This window comes from Trachypithecus francoisi, unplaced genomic scaffold, assembly GCF_009764315.1.
Source record: "Trachypithecus francoisi isolate TF-2019V2 unplaced genomic scaffold, Tfra_2.0 Lachesis_group0, whole genome shotgun sequence".
NCBI lineage: Eukaryota > Metazoa > Chordata > Mammalia > Primates > Cercopithecidae > Trachypithecus > Trachypithecus francoisi.
The window spans coordinates 119022129-119046650 of record NW_022681453.1 but is presented as its reverse complement, the minus strand read 5'-3'; the positions used below and the strand labels follow the sequence as shown (position 1 = coordinate 119046650).

Sequence of the window (24522 nt, the reverse complement as noted above, 5' to 3'; positions counted from 1 at the left end):
GGGGGGGGGGGGCGCGGGTGGAGCAAGATGGCCGAATAGGAACAGCTCCAGTCTCCAACTCCCGGCGTGAGCGACACAGAAGATCGGTGATTTCTGTATTTTCAACTGAGGTACTGGGGTCATCTCACTGGGGAGTGCTGGACAATCGGTGCTGGTCAGCTAGTGCAGCCCGATCAGCGAGAGCTGAAGCAGGGCGAGGCATCGCCTCACCTGGGAAGCGCAAGGGGGAAGGGAATCCCTTTTCCTAGCCAGGCGAACTGAGACACACAACACCTGGAAAATCGGGTAATTCCCACCCCAATACTGCGCTTTAAGAAAACGGGCACACCAGGAGACTATACCCACACCTGGCCCGGAGGGTCCCACGGCCACGGAGCCTCCCTCATTGCTAGCACAGCAGTCTGCAATCTAACCGCAAGGCAGCAGCGAGGCTGGGGGAGGGATGCCCGCCATTGCTGAGGCTTAAGTAGGTAAACAACGCCGCTGGGAAGCTCGAACTGGGTGGAGCTCACAGCAGCTCAAGGAAACCTGCCTGTCTCTGTAGACTCCACCTCTGGGGACAGGGCACAGCTAAAAAGCAACAGGGGAAGCAGCAGAGGCCTGTGCACACCCGAACGACTCTGTCTGACAGCTTTGAAGAGAGCAGTGGATCTCTCAACACAGAGGTTGAGATCTGAGAACGGACAGACTGCCTGCTCAAGTGGGTCCCTGACCCCTGAGTAGCCTAACTGGGGAGACATCCCCCACTAGGGGCAGTCTGACACCCCACACCTCACAGGGTGGAGTACACCCCTGAGAGGAAGCTTCCAAAGTAAGAATCAGACAGGTACACTTGCTGTTCAGCAATATTCTATCTTCTGCAACCTCTGCTGCTGATACCCAGGCAAACAGGGTCTGGAGTGGATCTCAAGCAATCTCCAACAGACCTACAGCTGAGGGTCCTGACTATTAGAAGGAAAACTATCAAACAGGAAGAACACCTATACCAAAACCCCATCAGTACGTCACCATCATCAAAGACAGAGGCAGATAAAACCAAAGATGGGGAAGAAGCAGGGCAGAAAAGCTGGAAATTCAAAAAATAAGAGCGCATCTCCCCCTGCAAAGGAGCGCAGCCCATCGCCAGCAATGGATCAAAGCTGGACAGGGAATGACTTTGACGAGATGAGAGAAGAAGGCTTCAGTCCATCAAACTTCTCAGAGCTAAAGGAGGAGAATTGCGTACCCAGCGCAAAGAAACTAAAAATCTTGAAAAAAGTGGAAGAATGATAGCTAGAATAATTAATGCAGAGAAGGTCATAAATGAAATGACAGAGATGAAAACCATGACACGAGAAATATGTGACAAATCCACAAGCTTCACTAACCGACTTGATCAACTGGAAGAAAGAGTATCAGCGATTGAGGATCAAATGAATGAAATGAAGCGAGAAGAGAAACCAAAAGAAAAAAGAAGAAAAAGAAATGAACAAAGCCTGCAGGAAGTATGGGATTATGTAAAAAGACCAAATCTACGTCTGATTGGGGTGCCTGAAAGTGATGGGGAAAATGGAACCAAGTTGGAAAACACTCTTCAGGATATCATCCAGGAGAACTTCCCCAACCTAGCAGGGCAGGCCAACATTCAAATTCAGGAAATACAGAGAACGCCACAAAGATACTCCTCAGAAGAGCAACTCCAAGACACATAATTGCCAGATTCACCAAAGTTGAAATGAAGGAAAAAATCTTAAGGGCAGCCAGAGAGAAAGGTCGGGTTACCCACAAAGGGAAGCCCATCAGACTAACAGCAGATCTCTCGGCAGAAACTCTACAAGCCAGAAGAGAGTGGGGGCCAATATTCAACGTTCTTAAAGAAAAGAATTTTCAGCCCAGAATTTCATATCCAGCCAAACTAAGTTTCATCAGTGAAGGAGAAATAAAATCCTTTACAGATAAGCAAATGCTTAGAGATTTTGTCACCACCAGGCCTGCCTTACAAGAGACCCTGAAGGAAGCACTAAACATGGAAAGGAACAACCGGTACCAGCCATTGCAAAAACATGCCAAAATGTAAAGACCATCGAGGCTAGGAAGAAACTGCATTAACTAACGAGCAAGAAAAACAGTTAATATCTTAATGGCAGGATCAAGTTCACACATAACAATATTAACCTTAAATGTTAATGGACTAAATGCTCCAATTAAAAGACACAGACTGGCAAACTGGATCAAGAGTCAAGACCCATCAGTCTGCTGTATTCAGGAGACCCATCTCACATGCATATATAGGCTCAAAATAAAGGGATGGAGGAAGATCTACCAAGCATATGGAGAACAAAAAAAAAGCAGGGGTTGCAATCCTAGTCTCTGATAAAATAGACTTTAAACCATCAAAGATCAAAAGAGACAAAGAAGGCCATTACATAATGGTAAAGGGATCAATTCAACAGGAAGAGCTAACTATCCTAAATATATATGCACTCAAGATAGGAGCACCCAAATTCATAACGCAAGTCCTTAGAGACTTACAAAGAGACTTAGACTCCCATACAATAATAATGGGAGACTTCAACACTCCACTGTCAACATTAGACAGATCAACGAGACAGAAAGTTAACAAGGATATCCAGGAATTGAACTCATCTCTGCACCAAGCGGACCTAATAGACATCTATAGAACTCTCCACCCCAAATCAACAGAATATACATTCTTCTCAGCACCACATCCACTTATTCCAAAATTGACCACATAATTGGAAGTAAAGCACTCCTCAGCAAATGTAAAAGAACAGAAATTATAACAAACTCTCTCTCAGACCACAGTGCAATCAAACTAGAACTCAGGACTAAGAACTCAATCAAAACGGCTCAACTACATGGAAACTGAACAACCTGCTCCTGAATGACTACTGGGTACATAACGAAATGAAGGCAGAAATAAAGATGTTCTTTGAAACCAATGAGAACAAAGATACAACATACCAGAATCTCTGGGACACATTTAAAGCAGTGTGTAGAGGGAAATTTATAGCATTAAATGCCCACAAGAGAAAGCAGGAAAGATCTAAAATTGACACTCTAACAGCACAATTAAAAGAACTGGAGAAGCAAGAGCAAACACATTCGAAAGCTAGCAGAAGGCAAGAAATAACTAAAAACAGAGCAGACCTGAAGGAGATAGAGACACAAAAAACCCTCCAAAAAATCAATGAATCCAGGAGTTGGTTTTTTGAAAAGATCAACAAAATTGACAGACCGCTAGGAAGACTAACAAAGAAGAAAAGAGAGAAGAATCAAATAGACGCAATAAAAAATGATAAAGGGGATATCACCACGGACCCTACAGAAATACAAACTACCATCAGAGAATACTATAAACACCTCTATGCAAATAAACTAGAAAATCTAGAGGAAATGGATAATTTCCTGGACACTTACACTCTTCCAAGACTAAACCAGAAAGAAGTTGAATCCCTGAATAGACCAATAGTAGGCTCTGAAATTGAGGCAATAATTAATAGCCTACCAACCAAAAAAAGTCCAGGACCAGATGGATTCACAGCTGAATTCTACCAGAGGTACAAGGAGGAGCTGGTATCATTCCTTCTGAAACTATTCCAATCAATAGAAAAAGAGGGAATCCTCCCTAACTCATTTCATGAGGCCAACATCATCCTGATACCAAAGCCTGGCAGAGACACAACAAAAAAAGAAAATTTTAGGCCAATATCCCTGATGAACATCGATGCAAAAATCCTCAATAAAATACTGGCAAACTGGATTCAGCAGCACATCAAAAAGCTTATTCACTTCATCCCTGGGCTTCATCCCTGGGATGCAAGGCTGGTTCAACATTCGCAAATCAATAAACGTAATCCAGCATATAAACAGAACCAAAGACAAGAACCACATGATTATCTCAATAGATGCAGAAAAGGCTTTTGACAAAATTTAACAGCCCTTCATGCTAAAAACGCTCAATATATTCGGTATTGATGGAACGTACCTCAAAATAATAAGAGCTATTTATGACAAACCCACAGGCAATATCATACTGAATGGGCAAAAACTGGAAAAATTCCCTTTGAAAACTGGCACAAGACAGGGATGCTCTCTCTCACCACTCCTATTCAACATAGTGTTGGAAGTTCTGGCTAGGGCAATCAGGCAAGAGAAAGAAATCAAGGGTATCCAGTTAGGAAAAGAAGAAGTCAAATTGTCCCTGTTTGCAGATGACATGATTGTATACTTGGAAAACCCCATTGTCTCAGCCCAAAATCTCCTTAAGCTGATAAGCAACTTCAGCAAAGTCTCAGGATACAAAATCAAAGTGCAAAAATCACAAGCATTCTTATACACCAGTAACAGACAAGCAGAGAGCCAAATCAGGAATGAACTTCCATTCACAATTGCTTCAAAGAGAATAAAATACCTAGGAATCCAACTTACAAGGGATGTAAAGGACCTCTTCAAGGAGAACTACAAACCACTGCTCAGTGAAATAAAAGAGGACACTAACAAATGGAAGAACATACCATGCTCATGGATAGGAAGAATCAATATCGTGAAAATGGCCATACTGCCCAAGGTATTTATAGATTCACTGCCATCCCCATCAAGCTACCAATGAGTTTCTTCACAGAACTGGAAAAACGGCTTTAAAGTTCATATGGAACCAAAAAAGAGCCCGCATTGCCAAGACAATCCTAAGTCAAAAGGACAAAGCTGGAGGCATCACGCTACCTGACTTCAAACTATACTACAAGGCTACAGTAACCAAAACAGCATGGTACTGGTACCAAAGCAGAGATATAGACCAACGGAATAGAACAGAGTCCTCAGAAATAATACCACACATCTACAGCCATCTGATCTTTGACAAACCTGAGAGAAACAAGAAATGGGGAAAGGATTACCTCTTTAATAAATGGTGCTGGGAAAATTGGCTAGCCATAAGTAGAAAGCTGAAACTGGATCCTTTCCTTACTCCTTATACGAAAATTAATTCAAGATGGATTAGAGACTTAAATGTTAGACCTAATACCATAAAAACCCTTATAGAAAACCTAGGTAGTACCATTCAGGACATAGGCATTGGCAAGGACTTCATGTCTAAAACACCAAAAGCAATGGCAGCAAAAGCCAAAATTGACAAATGGGATATGATTAAACTAAAGAGCTTCTGCACAGCAAAAGAAACTACCATCAGAGTGAACAGGCAACCTACAGAATGGGAGAAAATTTTTGCAATCTACTCATCTGACAAAGGGCTAATATCCAGAACCTACAAAGAACTCAAACAAATTTACAAGAAAAAAACAAACAACCTCATCAAAAAGTGGGCAAAGGATATGAACAGACATTTCTCAAAAGAAGACATCCATACAGCCAACAGACACATGAAAAAATGCTCATCATCACTGGCCATCAGAGAGATGCAAATCAAAACCACAATGAGATACCATCTCACACCAGTTAGAATGGCAATCATTAAGAAGTCAGGAAAAAACAGGTGCTGGAGAGGATGTGGAGAAATAGGAACACTTTTACACTGTTGGTGGGATTGTAAACTAGTTCAACCATTAGGGAAAACAGTATGGCGATTCCTCAAGGATCTAGAACTAGATGTACCATATGACCCAGCCATCCCACTACTGGGTATATACCCAAAGGATTATAAATCATGCTGCTATAAAGACACATGCACACGTATGTTTATTGCTGCACTATTCACAATAGCAAAGACTTGGAACCAACCCAAATGTCCATCTGTGACAGACTGGATTAAGAAAATGTGGCACATATACACCATGGAATATTATGCAGCCATAAAAAAAGATGAGTTTGCATCCTTTGTAGGGACATGGATGCAGCTGGAAACCATCATTCTTAGCAAACTATCACAAGAAGAGAAAACCAAACACCGCATGTTCTCACTCATAGGTGGGAACTGAACAATGAGATCACTTGGACTCGGGAAGGGGAACATCACACATCGGGGCCTATCATGGGGAGGGGGGAGGGATCGCATTCGGAGTTATACCTGATATAAATGACGAATTGATGGGTGCTGACGAGTTGATGGGTGCAGCACACCAACATGGCACAAGTATACATATGTAACAAACCTGCACGTTATGCACATGTACCCTAGAACTTAAATTATTTAAAAAAAAAAAAAAAAAAGGTAGACAGAATGTAGGCTTCAGTAGTTAGGTTAAGACTACTTCCCCTCGATGACATGATTGTATATTTAGAAAACCCCATTGTCTCAGCCCCAAAACTCCTTAAGCTGATAAGCAACTTCAGCAAAGTCTCAGGATACCAAATCCATGTGCAAAAATCACAACCATTCCTATATGCCAATAATAGACAGCCCAATCATGAGCAAACTCCCATTCACAACTGCTACAAAGAGAATAAAATACCTAGGAATACAACTTACAGGAGATGTGAAGGACCTCTTCAGGGAGAACTACAAACCACTGCTCAAGGGAATAAGAGAGGACACAAACAAATGGAAAACATTCCATGCTCATGGATAGGAAGAATCAATATGAAAATGGCCATACTGTCCAAAATAACTTATAGATTCAATGCTATTCCCATCAGGTTACCACTGACTTTCTTCACAGAATTAGAAATAACTATTTTCAGTTTCATGTGGAACCAGAAAAGAACATGTATAGCCAAGACAATACTAAGCATAAAAGAACAAAGCTGGAGGCATCACGCTACCTGACTTCAAACTATATTACATGACTACAGTAACCAAAACAGCATGGTACTGGTACCAAAACAGATATATAGACCAATGGAACAGAACAGAGGGCTCAGAAATAACACCACACATCTACAACCCTCTGATCTTTGACAAACCTGACAAAAACAAGAAATGGGGAAAGGATTCCCTATTTAATAAATGGTGTTGGGAAAACTGGCTAGCTATATGCAGAAAACTGAAACTGGACCCCTTCCTTACCACTTAGACAAATTTAACTCAAGATGGATTAAAGATTTAAACGTAAGACCTAAAACCATAAAAACCCTAGAAGAAAACTTAGGTAATACCATTTAGAACATAGGCATGGGTAAAGACTTCATGACTAAAACACCAGAAGCAATGGTAACAAAAGCCAAAATTGACAAATGGGATCTAAGTAAGCTAAAGAGCTTCTGCACAGGAAGAGAAACTATCATCGAAGTGAACAGGCAACCTACAGAATGGGAGAAAATTTTTGCAATCTATCCATCTGACAAAGGGCTAATATCCAGCATCTATAAGGACCTTACACAAATTTACAACAAAAAAACAAACAACCCCATTAAAAAGTGGGCAAAGGATATGCACAGACACTTCTCAATAGAAGACATTTATGCAGCCAATAAACATATGAAAAAAACTCATCATCACTTGTCATTGGAGAAATGCAAATCAAAACCACTATGAGATACCATCTCATGCCAGTTATAATGGCAGTCATTAAAAAGTCAGGAAACCACAGATGTTGGAGAGGATGTCGAGAAATAGGAACACTTTTACACTGTTGGTGGGAGTGTAAATTAGTTTAACCATTGTGGAAGACAGTGTGGTAATTCCTCAAGGATCTAGAACCAGAAATACCATTTGACCAGCGATCCCATTGCTGGGTATATACTCAAAGGATTATAAATCATTCTACCATAAAGACACATGCACACATATGTTTACTGCAGCACTATTTACGATAGCAAAGACTTGGAACAAACCCAAATGCCCATCAGTGTTAGGCATAAAGCAAATGTGGCACATATACACCATGGAATACTATGCAGCCATAAAAAATAATTAGTTCATGTCCTTTGCAGGGACATGGATGAAGCTGGAAACCATTATTCTTGGCAAACTAACACAGGAACAGAAAACCAAACACTGCATGTTCTCACTCATAAGTGGGAGTTGAACAATGAGAACATATGGGCACAGGGAGGGGACCATCTGACACTGGGGCCTGACAGGGGGTGGGGGTCAAGGGGAGGGATAGCATTAGGAGAAATACCTAATGTAGATGACAGGTTGATGGGCACAGCAAACCACCATGGCACAAGTATACCTATGTAACAAACCTGCATGTTTACACATGTATACCAGAACTTACAGTATAATAACTAAAAAGATCAATACTAACAACAACAGAAAGAGAGACTACTTCCCCTCTATAGTAAAATCACAGGCACTTTAGTTTTCAGTTACATACAGACTTTGATACATGCAAACCTCACCATCAATGTCAAATACAAATAAACACTTTACAACTCTTTAAGACGAGCATATGCTTGAGAACTGAAAATTGAAGATGAATACCACCATATACAAAATGTCAACTAGGCTTCACACACTCTGAAGAATTATGTAATAAGTACAAGTTAGGCAGTTTCTATCATTGATTTTAAGAAAAACATAGTTCACTGAGTCATTCATAGCAATGAGCAGAGGCATGGAACCAGCCATACTCAGTCGCACATGTGCCATGTACGTTGGTTCTTACCTGTTTGTACTCAGATTCTCTTCCAACCAATACCTGCAGAATGTAGTTAACAGGGTCACCTTTCATTGGTGGTACCGTCTCCCATAAAATTTCACATGAATTTCCTTCTAACTGTGTTACTCGAGGTGCTGAAATACAAATCCACACATCCAAGCTCAAAATTCAAAATATCATGTTAATAGTCAACACTTTAGCACTATTTGTGAGAATCCACGAGACAGCAAGATTGTGCCTGTGTTTGCCCTGAGAGAGGAGTTTATTTGCCCAGGCACTCATAAAACCATCAGGGTGCCCTTTAGGCACAGAGAAGTTACTCCATGACTAAAAAGCCATTGATGAAAAAATCCTTTGCCCATTATCCCATGAATAACAGCTTGATGTGGATCACATCTTTTTTTCTCCTATGGCAATTGAGCATCCTCTATGGCTTAGGCCCTGTACTAGGTATTCTGGGAGATGCAAAAACAGGCAAAGTAAACCCTGTTTTCAAGAAACTTAAGATTTAGTTGAAGGAAGGGGAGAGCAAGGTATGAGACGCATACAAAAAGAAACATCAGAGAATAAAAATGAGAGATACAAACAAAACACTGGGAATTTCCAGGGGAGGAAAAGAGCATAACTGGGTGGGGATCTAAGGAAAGTTTGAGGAGCAGGTGACATGTGAGAGCAGTCCTGGAGAATGGGTAGCACTGAAAGCCTTTAAAAATTAAATTATATTTATATATATTTTATTTTTCACTTACTGAACTCCTCATTCTCATTTAAACTAAATTATATTAGTCTGTAGCAAGGCACTTAAAATATTCTAGATTTAAAAAATATTTTCATAACTTCTATGATTCAATATGACATTTTCCTATTTTGTAACTAGAACGTATATCTCCTGTCTGAACCCCCTTATACTTTAACCCCTAATTACATGCAACTAATTCTTTAGAGAGAGTTGTTTCTACTTGCAATTCTGTGTGACACTGTTTCAGAAAAATAATGCGTTCCTTAAGAAGAAGGAGGAGGGGGGCGGGGGAGAAGGAAGAAAGAAGAAAGAAGAAGAAAGAAGAAAGAAAGAAGAAGAAAAAAAGAAGCCTATGCTGGAAATACCTGACCAAAATTCCAAGCATTTTATGAAAAAACTAAATAAGGAAGCCTATCAGATTAAACAGTCCTCCAGCTAAGACAATAATTTCCTGAATCTAAGAGTGAGAGGAAGACAACCTGATCATGTGTCAGAGTGGGAAAACTGCCCTTCTGAAGTAGAAAGGTCGGGAGATGCAAGCACTGTCAATGTGCCATTGTATTTTTTGTAAAATGTATCCTCACCAAGAATCCCTTTGAGAGGCAAAGATAGTACTCCTTCATACTAGAAAGACCACTGAAGTGGGATAATTGATAAATCTAGCCACCCTTCCTCGGTACTAACAAACCAAAGCAGCCACAGTGTGCTCAGACATCTTTTGTGTTATAACTGAAAGGCAAAGCTGCACCAAAGGGCCCGGGCGTTTACTGCCAAAGTGACCTGGCAAGGCCATGCATGTGTATGCACATTCATACTTGTTTCTTAGTCACATAAAGAAGGATCTGCCAAAGAGTCTTCAGGGCAGGGAAGCAGGAGCAAGGTATTTGCCCTAAACTAATCCTGGAAGGAGCTATGGGGTTCGTAGAATCCAAGCCAAACCCTGACCCAGGTCCTGGAGAGTTCCTATAATTGACTTTGTGCCCTGGTTGTAGCTGACACACCTCCTCATGTGGGAGTAGAGAGTCAAACACATATGCAAGGATCTTTTCTGCAGGTTGTACTTTACCCTGCTGTCAGCCTTAGGATTATTTTGAGCAACAGCTAGATAAAGCCACTTGTGCTGTCTGTCCCCTTAAAGACTCAGGAGTCCAGGAGTGGCTGGGTGGACAGGCTGAGCATGCTATGGCTCCTGTTGCTATTTCCTGCCTTGCAAGTTAGCTGCAGTCAGGCATAGCTCTGTGGCTAGAAAACAGGCTGAAGGCTCAGCAGACCCAGTGGAAGTAGGGTCCAGGCAGAGTGTCTTTTGTTCACTAGCCTCAGGAGACATGGGGGAAGATCTGGATATGTGGGGCTCTCATGACTTCTGCAGTACCCAATCCTATTAAGGGGCCAGAGTAGGAAAGTAGTCACCCACAAACTTCAAGATAAGTACCCAAGGGGATTACAGCAGATCACTGCTACAGCTCTCCAAAGGCATCGCTCCACACCAAGAGCTGTGTGCCAAAAGGGAAAGGCTGCTGAGGTTGCCTAAGTCAGTCTCTAGGCACCAAAGTCACTGGAAGATGAATGCCAACCTCTGCTTCTCTGAACGTCTAGGAAAGGGAGTGTGATGCCTTCCTTGGTAAACTGTCTTAAGGGCTGCAGCACCAGGAATTAACCCTTATTTGTAACCATTATTTTTGATAAACACACATACATACAGAGAAAAGTCATTATCTGTAGGCCCTTTCCTTTCAAGTTCTCTCATTTCACCTAGACAACACATTGCTCAATCTTCTTTAGAATGTTCTTTTGATTCTATCTTGCTGACATTATATTTAACATCAGAAAAGAGCTTATTCCTATAAGTCCCAACAGTGCCTTACTCTCACAAGAGAGCATGAAAGAATACACAGTCTACACACCTTTGATGGTGGGGGGGACACTTTTGGTTGTGCTGAAGGTATAGATTTCTGAGAAGGGCCCTTCCCCAGCCTCGCTTGCTGCCTGGATTCTGAAGGAGTAGCATGTGAATTCCGTCAGTCTCTGCACCTTGTAGGTGTGGCTGGGTCCTCTGTAGATTGAAATAAACCTAGAAGAAGGAGCAGAATCAATTAGCCACCTGAACTTCTATTAATGACAAGAAATTAATTATGATGCAAACTGCTGGAGCAGATTAGGCCAACTTGGTAAATGCTTTTCATATATTCTGAATTAATAATCAGCCAGTTGCTACATTAGGGTTAAGTTTAATGTCTAAATGTATGTTTTTATAAAAGAAAAACATAAACTTAAGCACATATAAAGACTGGAATGAGACTCCTTTAATTAGGATCTAGATTCTAGAAACATCAGAATGTTTTTATTTGCTCATGTTTTTATTTACTAATAAAAAACAGAATTTTCAAATTTTTCATAATGGTAATATCTATAATCTGATAGCATAAACTAATATTCCACTATTTCCTAGGCAATGAAGTTAATGTTAACAGGACACCTAAGAAATAATATGTCCTCTTTAGCCAAATTTTGCAAATAATTGAGGTTTGGCCAGAAATGCTTTTAATTTTAACTTTTATCTGTCTTCCCAAGAGTTTTTCAAAGCCCCATTCCTCAATTGCTAAGGAGACATTTAGGACTATGGATCGTTGAGAACTCATGTAAAGAGAAAAAAAAAATACTGTGTTCAGAATCATCCATCAGGTTCATCAAAATCACAGACAAACAGCACAGGTGGCCTGGACAGTTTGGAGTGGCAGCTTTTGGCTCCTTCCCCTATCTGATCCAGGACTATTTTGCACTTCTCTGCTAATTAAGATTTCCACGAAACGTTAAGCATAACAGGCACAAAGATAAACAAACAGGGTCTTATGTTTTAGGTGTTTTCCCCCAGGGTCTTGAAAACAACATTTTCACAATAAAAATGTATTTGAGAACTATAGTATGCTGTCATCTTTTTAAAAACTACAGTTTAACTGTAAAATTTTGGAAATAACATAACTTCCCATAAGTCAGCCAGGATCTTTAGTAGTTTCAGTATTTGAATCCTGCTGGTCCAGTGGACACTTTGAGAACCACTACATAAGTTAATCCAACCACAATGCCTTGTTCCTAGACAGACAGGCCAACGGATTCTACATTTCCAGGGCTTCATCGCAGCATCTGAGGACAATCCACTGTCTTCAGATACTACTGGAAGTCGACCACTAACAAAATCATAAGCCAAAATGTCTGACTCTTTGACCAATTTGGCCTAGGGGTAAGCAGAATTTATGTATTCATTTAGCAAACATTTCTTGAACATCTGCTGTGTGCTAGGCTCTGTGGATTTGAAAGATGAATAAGACCTAATCCCTGTGAGTTGGCTGGTCCTGAGTGTAGGCTAGGTTTTCTGAAGCAGAGCAGCAGCTTTTCCATGTGCTGGAGAATAGTCCCTCTGGATGGATGAATGAATGGAAAAATGAAGAGATACAGATCTAAAACTTTTTCTTTTTTCCTTTTCTTTCTTTTTTTTTTTTTTTAACAAAGCCTGCCAGAGTCAATGCTTACTTTAAAATATCCACATGTGTATTCATCAGCCTCTGCAATCAAGTTCCTGAGCCCTGGTCATTTCACCTATTTAGTGTTTTGTCTGCTTTGCTGTGTAAGGAAGTGCCTTTTATTAAAGGCTGAACATTTTTAATTTCAGGAAAGCCAGAGTCCAGGCTGAAACCCACAAATACCATGGCAACCTATTTAGCACTCTTGACACATTACTACCCTAATGAAGACATCCTTGCTAATGCTAGAGCCAAACAGCTATTTATTAACTCAGCCTAAACCAGTCTACAATCTCTAACAGGAGTAATTGCCCTTAATTATATCACAAATTGAAGCCATGGTTTAAGAAGTGAAAGTGTTACATCTTCATTACAAACTTGCCATAAAGGTCAGTTTTTAAAGGAGTTTGGAAAGGACTATTAGGAACAGTATGCTTTCCTGCCATGCCACACTCTAAGGAGAGTATTTTTGGAAAATAAGTTCAATGTATATTTGTACCCAGACCCAATTACAATGTAAGCAGCAGCACTCAGTCACAAAGAAATTTACTGAAGCAAAGGCAGTACTCTAAGTTTGTAATCTAAATAGCACAGACAACATACGTATCAATTTTCAAGTACATCAAAATCTTCTGTTTCTATTTTGTCCTTTAACTTCTTGTTTTGTTCTTGTACTGGAGCATTTTATTAACTGTTTAAAACTGCACTCCAATCTATGAAAAACATAGTGGAAACAGCTGATAGTAATGAGAAATTTACAATTTTATTTATGTCTGGAGACAGTGTTAATTAGAAATACAAAAATGACCCCAATTGTGTCTAGAAAAAAGTGGGAGTGACCTTGAAGGCTGTGGTGGAGACATGACTGCAGAGGATTTCACCTTTAAAATTCAGTCACCTTATTTTCAGTGAAGGCGGAGTTAGGCAGCTCCAGGAGGCCACCTGACAGCTGCAATTCCCTGTGGAGAGGAAGTTGGGAACTGGCAGCCTGGTGCTCCCAGCAGAAGGAAGATGAGAAGAGGAGGGAAAGGGGTGGTTCTTTCTTCCTTCAGCCTTTTCTAGAATAAGCATGTGTCTAAGCAGTCCTCTAATGTAGCCCACTGTCTACTCCAGCAATAATAAATCATGATCTGCTCATTGCTCTGATCAAAGCCATCACTGCTTTGACTGGCCTGCCTTCCCCAAAAAGGGGCATGGGAAGAAATTATGAGAGGGGCATGGAGAAGAGCTCTTTTATTTTGTTCTCAGAATGTGTATGGAAATAGCCAAAATAGATGGTAACTAATTCCTATGTCATGTAATTTAACCAGATATTGAGCCCTCAGGAGGGAAGGAGACGACAGGCATGACAGAGGCTCTCTCCTGGGTGAAACAAGTATAAGGTGGAAAGGGGAGATATAAGGAATCCTAAGAGCTTTAGCCCAAGGCAGACAAGCATCAAGTGTCAATAAGGTCATCTAGAAACACTGATGTACCCTGTCCTTTTGGGGCCTGTGCCCTAAGATGGACACACAGGCCCAAGGTCAGAGGGGCTGAGCAATGATGCAAGATGATCATAGCTAATGCCTTCTGAAGATGTTCTCCAATCATCTCACTCTGAAGTGTGACCAAGAGCCACAGGGAGACATCAAAGACAGAGGTAGCAAGTAGGCACATTATTAAAAAGCTGACACTTTCCTCACTTTAAAGGTTTCTCTACCCTTTCATCTTCTTAAGGAAATAAAAAAGGTAAGAACAGAAAGAGAACTGCAAGAACGAAACCATGGCATGAAAGGGATGAGAAAGACTTGGTACCAATTTTTTATACTATGGAAATCATTTATCACAGTCATTTCCAATTTCATGTCATTTTACTCTTTTCAACAAAAAAATTCATTAAATACATAAGCAAATAGATTCTAGTTAAACTTCTTCTATACCCCCTAAAGATCTGGGTATTTGGTAGGCTTTCAGTAAATGCAATTTCTGAGACCAGAATTGACTCTGTAGACTATGAGACACCAGCGAGTAGTTTAGCCTCTTCATGCCTCCGTTTTCTCATCTGTACAATCAGCGAAATGATGGAACCAACCTCAGAGACAGTGAGGTTTAAATGGGTTAATAAAAGAAAAGTACTGGCCGGGCATGGTGGCTCACGCCTGTAATTCTAACACTTTGGGAGGCTGAGGCAGGCGGATCACAAGCTTAGGATTTCGAGACCAGCCTGGCCAGCATGGTGAAACCCCATCTCTACTAAAAACACAAAAATTAGCCAGGCGTGATGGTGCGTGCCTATAGTCCCAGCTACTCACGAGGCTGAGGCAGGAGAATCACTTGAACCCAGGAGGCAGAGGTTGCAGTGAGCCAAGATTGCCACTGTACTCTGGTCTGGGTGACAGAGCAAGACTCTGTCTCAAAATAAATAAATTAAATAAATAAATAAATAAATAAATAAAATCAAAGTGCTTAGGCTAATCCTGATATATAACTCAATATGTGTTAGTTATAATCATCTTAATGCTGTGAAGATAGGATTTTTAGAAAGGACTCCCTGTGTGTTCTGAGAGACCATGTACATTACTGTCTGCTAACACAGAAGTTATTTTTTCCGGGTAAGAGGCAACCCTGCAGAGCCGGCTGCTATGTTGGCCTCAGACATGAGCTGTGGGACTATGCCTGTGAGGCTGTTTACTCTCCCTCAGGCGGGTCCTGCCAGTGAAGTACAGGCAGAGACGCTTCCTCAGAACACACTGGTGAGGTCTGAATTTGATAGCTCACATAAAAGCCCCAAGCTCTGACACAGCAGGCCTCAGATAACTGTCGATCCTAAATTTCTTTCTGGTAAACCCTAGCATGAAATGTACATGCTGACAGTAATGTCTGGTTCCCCTTGCTCCTCCAATATCAGACAATAAAGACCTATCAAAACATAATAAAAAGCACATATGCTGACACAAGAATAATATAATTCCTCTTTCATCCCAATTCTATAATTATTTCCCATCATTCCAGGAGGCAGAAGAAGAGAGAATCTTCCTTCTTCAGGGCCAATGATTTATGGCCGTTTGCATGGTGCTCTTTCTAGGAAGCTCTGCAGGTTAACACCCCTGTGGCTAGAACCACTCAGGGAGAGATTACAAATATTCATCAAATATTTGTTTTATGAAGACTAAGTTAATTTTTTTCTTGCTCCTGTATCTTTTTTAAAAGACCAACTTAATTTCAACATTCATTAATAAGTATGCCAGAGGCCTTTTGTGATAGAATTAAACATACCAAGCATCCCAAGACACAATGATTGAAGACCACACATTTTAAATGCAGATAAGGATTCCGAAGAGCAAGGCTTTGCCATGAAGAGGAGAATGGCATCTGTCCAGATTTCCTAGTCCTCTCTCTTCCCCTTATATTTAGAATGACCAGGGTCAGTGCTTAGATTCCACCTGCTTATGCACCACAGGCCCTGGGACATCACACCATGGCCAGAAGGCAACAGAAGGGTCCTGCTGTCTTGAAGGCCCTGATCACTACTATTAATACTTCAGTGTGCATTGCTCCAACCCTGGGGAAGGGAGGAGATCCCTGGAATAGGAAGAAATCAACTGGAAACAAGAGGACCTAAAGCAACAGGAAATGGTGAAAAACTCTCACTAAGCCCTCAATACCTTGGTTTCTGACAGCAAGTGGGGCTCAGGAAACAGGGATGCACTCCACGAGGAGTCACACCTGCTTAACCCTGAGCTGCTCCCCTGCTGCTGAGAAGGACTGGACCATCCTTCACCCACTCTGTAACTCTGACACTGTGGGTGGAGGAGGTGGAGCACAGGGACTTGGACCCAGGAAGACCTGTGCTCTAACCAGCTCTGCACTTTACTGCCACATCATTCACCCCTGCTAAGTGTCAGCTCCTCCCATTTGTAAAATGGGCATAGCATCTACCTCGTAGATTGTTTTAAGAGTCAGTGCAATATTTATGTGGTAAAACCTTAGCACTGAGCCCAGGACACAGTAAGAGCCTGGCATATGGCATTATTCAACGGCCCCAAACTCTGCACCACGAAGGCCACAGGTCACCTTTTGGGGATCTGAATTGTACCCTGAGGACCTCTGGCTCCCAGTTCCTGCTATATAGGCCTCTCCCAGGTTACTGGGGTCATTCACAGCTTTTGACCCAGCAGGAACATGTCAATCTAAATTTGCGATGTTCTGTTGCAGCCTATGCCAGACATTTAGCTCTCCCCAACATAAATCACTCATCTAATTTGGTGGCCAAGGAATACAAATAAAATGTTCACTTTGTTATTTTCATGACATGAGCACTCTTGCTGACAAAAACAACAAGGAATAATGTACATACAGCAGTTCCTGGAACATACTACATGCTCAATAAAGTTACTGAGTCATTTTAGTACGAGTTCAGGCTGAGGCATATGTAGCTACAGGCACCCCTTATGGTACCACAGGAGCCCCGGCCCACGCTGGCAATACCTCTGAGGGGTCTTCTATTCTACCTCCATCCCCTGCTGCCTGTGCCCATGAAGCTGCAGAGGCATCAGTCCCATGACCCAGGCTCCTGTGAGGACCAAGAAGAGGACAAGCACAGTAACACCTGTGGGGCTTCGGATACAACACAGTGGGTGATGATAGAAGTTCTGCAGTAAGCTGGCCTGGGTCTGAGTTCAGGTTCAACAGTCTGGTAATGGTGCATTCTATAATCAGGTAAGTTGTTTCCTCCTCTGTAAAGTTGGTACGATAAGAGTAACTACCCTGTAGCATTATTAAGAGAATTAAAAGGGATGATGAAGGAAAACCCATTAGACAATGCCTAGCACTTATTAAATGTTCCATAAATACCACTGTTTTTAATACTATGTAAATATTATTGTTTCTAACACGAATATTATTAACAAAGCACCAATGCCCACGAGTTTGTTTTACAAGGTTGGAAAAGCTGAAGGAGTCCTCAGAATGGCATCCCTCTCACTTTCATTCCATGAGGTTTTCTTGAGTTGGAGAGAAGAGTTGGGCATGTGACCAATATCACCCTGTCCTGGCGAGTCCGGGCTAAGAACTGTTGCTGAAAACACCAAGATGGGGCAATGTGCCCAATTTAGGCACTGCCCATAGCGTCGGGCATTTTTACTTAGAAGAAAGATGGGGAGAAATGCTGTCCTACACGAAGAATATTTACTTGGAAAGGGGAAACAAATTGGTTAGAAGGTTGGGTGGGTCATTCAAAGTTTACAGTCTAAATGAACTCTTGATGCCTCTGCTCATAACTTGCTTCAGGTTGGACTGTAATACCTTCTTGAAACAAGACACTTAGATGGCAATAAGCATACATGAGTTTTAATGCTGGTGATTTACCAATGATTTAAAAAAACATTCTGCACAGTCGGCCCTCCATATCCTTAGGTACCATATCTGTGGATCAACCAACTGCAGATAGAAAATAATGGGGGAAAAATGATGCTTGCATCTATACTGAACATGTTCTGCCTTTTTTGTTCTTGCTATTCCCTAAACAATACAGTATAACAACTATTTACATAGCAATGTCATTAATTAGGTATTGTAAGTAAACTAGAGATGATTTAATGTGTATAGGAGGATGTGCGTAGGTTATATGCAAATACTATGCCATTTTATATAAGGGACTGGAGCTTCCACGGATTTGTGGGCGGGCGGGGCGGGAGGGTGTTGCCCTGAAACCAATCACCCAAGATACTGAGGAAACAACTATATGTGATACCATAATGGTGGAAACACATCATCATACATCTGTCCAAACTCATACAGTGAACACCACCAAGAGTAAACCGTAACGTAAATTATGGAATTTGGGTAATAATGATGTGCCAATGTCTGTTCATCAGCTGTAACAAATGTACAAACATCCCACTGTGGGGGACGATGCTGATAATAGAAAAGGTTGTGCATGTGTCAGGGTAGGTGGGATAAGGGATATCTTGGTACCTTCAGCTTAATTTTGCTGTGAACCTAAAACTGCTCTAAAAAAAAAAAGACATTTAAAAATGAAAAACAAAGTTCTATGTGTCTGTGAATACTGAATGACTTTGCTTATTTTATTCTGCTTGCCAGTCAGAGTACTCCACGGCGGGACAGAGCAAGGTTTCAAGAGCAAAAAGATACACACAGATCTTAGCCAGAATGCAGACTATTACCGTCACTGTAAACTTGAACAAGTCACATAACTCTCTGCAGCTCAACTGCCAGAAAACAGCTGTCTTGTTCAGTTGGCAGGAACTTTTATGAGATCGAAGTAAATTCTATGACTCCTTATTGAATATGCACTAGAAAGGCAAACAACAGATTCTGGGCATTTTCCAGAAATTCCAGGGGAAGGCTATACTTTTAATTTCAATATTTTAGGCTTTAAATGTGAAAGTTGACTTCTTGCACTCAAGTGCAACCGAAGGAAGAAGTTCCATCATGTTAAATCTTTAAATGTTCCTTTACTTTAAATCACTATAGGGAGATATATAATATACATGAACAATTTAGCTTTAGAATGTTTCCTTAAAACAGTTTCATTTTGAAAAAAACATCCAAGGATGCTCTAACTGGCCTACAACTTAAATTCATGGCGGAAAATAAGAGATAATGCTAACATTTCTATGTTTACTACCTTGTTATCTTATAATCCCTAGGCCAACTACCGGCTCACAGCAACCCATTAACATTAACTTCTCAAAATGCTCTAACCTGCTGACCTAAAATAACCTGTAGTCCACTAAAGGCTGCAAATGGTACCTTTCAAAACATGTTTCACAATATCAAAAATCAACAGCTCAGCAATATTCATTAAAAATGACATGTCTTTTTTTTTTTTTTCTTAATTTTCCTGGGCTCCATATGAATGAGAGAGAGAGGAAGAGACAGAGAATTCCGTATGTTACTCAGGTGGCATTTGGGAACGAATGGTGCTCAAAATAGAAATGGATAGTATTCGCCCTCACTCTGCCAAGAACATGGAGTCTGACCATGTCTATGGAGAAGCAGATGGCATCATGTGGGGAACCTGAGGCAGGGAAGGTGCAATACCTAAACTGATTTTGATGTTGGCAAGAGTACCCGTTTACCAACTGAGCATGAACATGCCAACAGCTATTGACAAAAGAGGTTAATTTCCTAACCCTCTGTCCCTGGCTGTATATGGACCTTTTTTGGCTGGTGAGTGATCAGGCTGTAATACTGTTTCATTAATGAGTGGAATATTTTTATACTTCTTTTCTAAGAGATAAAATTTCACTATACCTACTGATGGTGGAAATTCTTTACAAAGAATAAAGGAATAAAACAAAAAAAAACCTTTTTTTTTTTGGTATACTTTAGGCATTAATATATTAGAAAGAAGATTTATTTATATTTGAAAAAAGGATGACTAGAATTTCTAAAGACCACCTGAAAAGTTTGCATTCTCCCACTCTCCTACTCTGCTTTCAAGTATATGCAGTAAAATCTTCAAGGATGCTATTCCCAGAGTTTTCTAAATTTCTATTTGCCTACTAATGTTTTAATGACCTTGTCTCAACCTGAAAAAAATGCTATCTAATTCCATTCTGTTATTTTTGTTTTTAGTAAATGAGAAGTAAAACTGCAATCTGACTTCTATTTCTGGTTCAGTTAAGATCTCAAATAGTTCATTTGCCACCTCTCACCTCTGTCCGTGCCTGGACATTTTAGCCTAAGATTGACTAAGCTACTCTGTTTCAAAGGCTAAACTGTTTTTCTAAGAGATAAAACTTCTAAGAGATAAAATGCTCCTTTTCTAAGAAATAAAAAATGTCCTTTTTTTTTTTTTTTTTTAGATGGAGTCTTGCTCTGTCGCCCAGGCTGGAGTACAGTGGCGCGATCTTGGCTCACTGCAACCTCTGCCACCCAGGTTCAAGCAATTCTCCTGCCTCAGGCTCCCAAGTAGCTGGGACTATAGGCATCTGCCACCATGCCTGGCTAATTTTTGTATTTTTAGTAGAGACGGGGTTTCACTATGTTGGCCAGGCTGGTCTTGAACTCCTAACCTCAGGTGACCCATCTGCCTCGGCCTCCCAAAGTGTTGGGATTACAGGCATGAGCTACCACATCCAGCCAAAAATGTTTCTAAAATCTTTTTTTCTCCATCAGTTAAGGACTGAAGACAGCTATCATTATTTGCATTTTGTAGGAGGCGAAATTAAGGCAAAAAGAAGTGAAGGGATATGCCTCTAGTCACCTAGAAATCCAGCAACAGATCTGGGATTTTAAGAGATTTGACACCCATGTCAAGAATCATGATAGCCTTCTGATGGATGTAATATGAAAATGTCATTTATCAAATAAAGATGATCATATGGATCGGGGACCAGTCAGAGAAGCACTGGAAACAAATCCTGAGGGTTTCTTAAAGGTCCGGCCCTGAGCTGGCTGCCTCACGTCTATTTCATTTAATTCAGCAACATGGTCTGAGAAATATAAGCAGGAGTTTGTTCTATAATAGGCATACACTGAGAAAGCTCACACCTTCTCAGTGCCCATATACTCCAGACTTTTTTTTTTTAAAGAGTCTGGGTCTCACTCTGTTGCCCGAGTTGGAGTGTAATGGTGCGATCACAGCTCACTGCAACCTCAAACTCCTGAGTTCAAGGGATCCTCCCACTTCAGCCTCCGGAGTAGCTGGGACCCAGTGTGTGCCTCCATGCCTGGCTAAGTTTTTAAAAACTGTTTTAGAGAAAGGGTCTCACTATGCTGCTCAGGTTCCCGGCCACTTTTATTAGTTGCCTAGTGTGTATTCTTTTACGGTTTCTATATCAGATTCTTCTGTCCCTCTCTAATAGCCAACAGGCAGGCTCCCTGTAAACACGACAAAGCCTCTCCAATTTTGCTGGCCAAAAGAAAAAGTGTCCTGGGCACAACGGCTGAGTTAATGGAGAGCAAGTGGTAATTATCTGCTCTATTAGATCCCTCTTCCTCCAGCCCAATTTCATGGAGCCTTGGTTTAAAAAACACTGGCTGTCTGACTAAACCTCAACAACAGATTAACCATAAATGCATTCCTAGAATTTACGTTCTTCCTGCCTCAGTGCTGTATACAATTATCGGGGAACATAGACCCACAAGGGTCAGGACAGGGAGCAGCATCAACTCCAATTCTGTTAGGGCAGCATAACATTTCATTTAACACAGATAAACGCATCTTCAAAGTCATCGGCACAGTGCTACAATCTTAAAACGCACAAGCTGATCCTGTTATTCTAGTGCCTGTATGAGGTTAATGCAGCTTTATGGAAATGTTTACTTTGGAGATATATTTTTTCTTGTATAACATGGGAACCAAAGACATTCATACCTTCTGTGCTGGATCTGTTAACAATAATAGACTTAATCACTCTAAGGCCAAACTAATTTAATTTTTGTTTTGCTGTCTGCTGTCTGTTTTACTGTCTGCTTATTGTTTAATGTTAATTTATCTCCCTCAGCAAGGTAAGCTCTCATAGATAGTCCACATACCTCATAAGGCCCAGCGCATAGTAGCAATTCAAGAAAAAAAAAAAATCGATGATTGAATGATCATAATCTTATCACTGAAATGAACTTAGTTCCATAAATATGAAGCACTGCTTTAAGGCTGCTTCCTGCATAAATATGGACTGGGAATCTTCAGTATCATAAGCCAGAATAAATGGGAAACAAATGTCCTATCCCAGGGGGTAGAATCCTTTCAACATAGCAAGTCCAGGTGATCTAGATGAATTCTAGGTTGATTTGCCTTGAGCCAAGGGTTTGGGCAAGATGCTCTTTGGGATCTCTTTTATTTACATGAAACATGCCCAAACTTAACGGGAAAGAAAGCACCAGGTCTGAAAATAACCGAATAAAGACAGTTACCTGGAGAAAGACTCAGGGTACGTTTCTGTACTTTGGAGGTTTTGTCTGTAATTTTCATCCTATCCCAAGTCTTCATCACCAGTCTCCATCCCAAAGCTCCCCAGACATGAGGTTACAAGATTAGCATCCTTTTAAGACTCACTCAACCTATCATCTTTTCTAAGAAGTGTTCATTTGATTTTAAGCCTACCTTAGATGCCATTCTTCAATTTTCCCTCTATACTCTGTGCATGTGTCAATCTTTAGGCCTTCCACATCATAATTTGCTTTAAAGCATCTGTGTCCTACCATCACCCACCAGACTGTGAGCTCCTTAAGGGATCTATCTTTGTCATCTTTGTCCATCTAATACTTAAGCAGTGCCTCTATTTGATGTATAAAACTCCAATAATTGTAAGTTGAAATCAAATCAACTTATCAATGTATTTTTTTTCACCTAAATGGTAGAAGGCTTTTGTACAAACCCTACTTTCTAGAAAATATTTCCCTTTTTATTCAAGAACTAAATAATGTAGGCAGAACTCTCAACACTTAGTGCTCTGTAGGCATGCAATAAATAGAAGTTTCCTGGGAGGGAGGCTGTAAAAACAACAATAACAAAATAACAATGATAAAAATATAACTATCCTTTAGAAGGTTAAAAACATTTTTGGCTGAACATTGCATTTGTAAATCTCTTGGTCACTTCAAATTTTCTGAGTGAGAGGCATATAAATAAACATCATAAATCAGTGCATCATAGTTGCAGAACCTGAGGGGTTTTTGGACATTAAGTAGTTACTCTTAAGGGAAGTTAGTATTTTTCTTATTTTCTTACTTCTGAATAGCAGAAGCTAAAAATATGAAGGAAAAGAAGCAACACATCCCAATCATTTACAAGGGACACCTTTTCATAAAGGATTTAATTCACAAATACTCCACAAAGATTTGTTGCTTTAAGGTGAAAAGGTGAAAGGATATCAGAGATCGTCTTCTAGTTTAACCCCTTTATTTAATGAATAAGGAAATTTAGCAATAGTTGCTAAAATTGACTCAACTCTTTAACATGATAATTATGAAGCACAGATATATTAATTTTCATTTTTCTTCTGTTACAAAATATACTTAAGAAGAACACTTAAACAGCTGGTTAGGACTCCCATACAACTCAGACATCAGCAGCTTTCTTTTCAAAGGCCCACAATGCTTGTTTATAAAGTGTTCATGGTAACACTTTCAGGCTGCTTCCTTCATAAATATGGACTGGGACTCTTCAGTATCGTAAGCCCGAATAGATGGGAAACAAATGTCCCATTCCGGGGGAAAAATCCTTTCAACATAGAAAGTCCAGGTGATCTAGATGAATTTTAGGTTGAGTTATCTCAAGCCAAGGGTTCGCGCAAGATGCTCTTAGGGATCCCTTTTATTTACAAGAAATACACTCAAACTTAAGGGGAAAAAAATCTCTTTGAGAGCCCGCAGGTAAGAAAGTGAAGTAAAATAACAATTAAGCCTATCTATGGTTCTCGCCTTGGTCACAAGCGGGATATATCATTATTCTGGCCACGTGCATAAGACGAACTTACTGGTAGTTAATGAAATTAACACATATGCTAAAGAATATGTGCTTTACAACTAGAAGCTCCTCTAGCAACAAGTTCAATGACAAAGACAGCTACCCCTTGGGAGGAAGACACTGTTCTTTTCAACTGCAGAAGCCAGGTCCTAAAGAACCTTGAGGAGACTAGATTGGCGAAGGCTATGCTAATAATAAGCATTATGATGTATCCAACTCAAATTGTTTCTCCTTGATATCCATGTGCCAAGATTCAAAGTTAAAGGCTTGAATTCAAAAGGCCACTCGTTACAAGAGTTCAGTTTCAAGACACTGACGAAGGTCATCTTCAAACTAAAATTA

The 24522-nt window shown here is 40.6% G+C and overlaps 1 protein-coding gene across 2 annotated transcripts in view; it reads right to left on the bottom strand.

Annotated features, from left to right (window-relative positions):
* Nucleotides 1–24522, bottom strand: part of FNDC3B (fibronectin type III domain containing 3B) — a 378980-nt gene that overhangs the window by 20493 nt on the left and 333965 nt on the right. For both annotated transcript variants that reach the window (XM_033211719.1, XM_033211718.1), the window contains exons 24-25: nucleotides 11148–11314; nucleotides 8511–8638 (exon numbers count right to left, since the gene is read on the bottom strand). In XM_033211719.1, the coding sequence (XP_033067610.1) occupies nucleotides 8511–8638; nucleotides 11148–11314 (295 nt within the window). The remainder of the gene's footprint in view (nucleotides 1–8510; nucleotides 8639–11147; nucleotides 11315–24522) is intronic.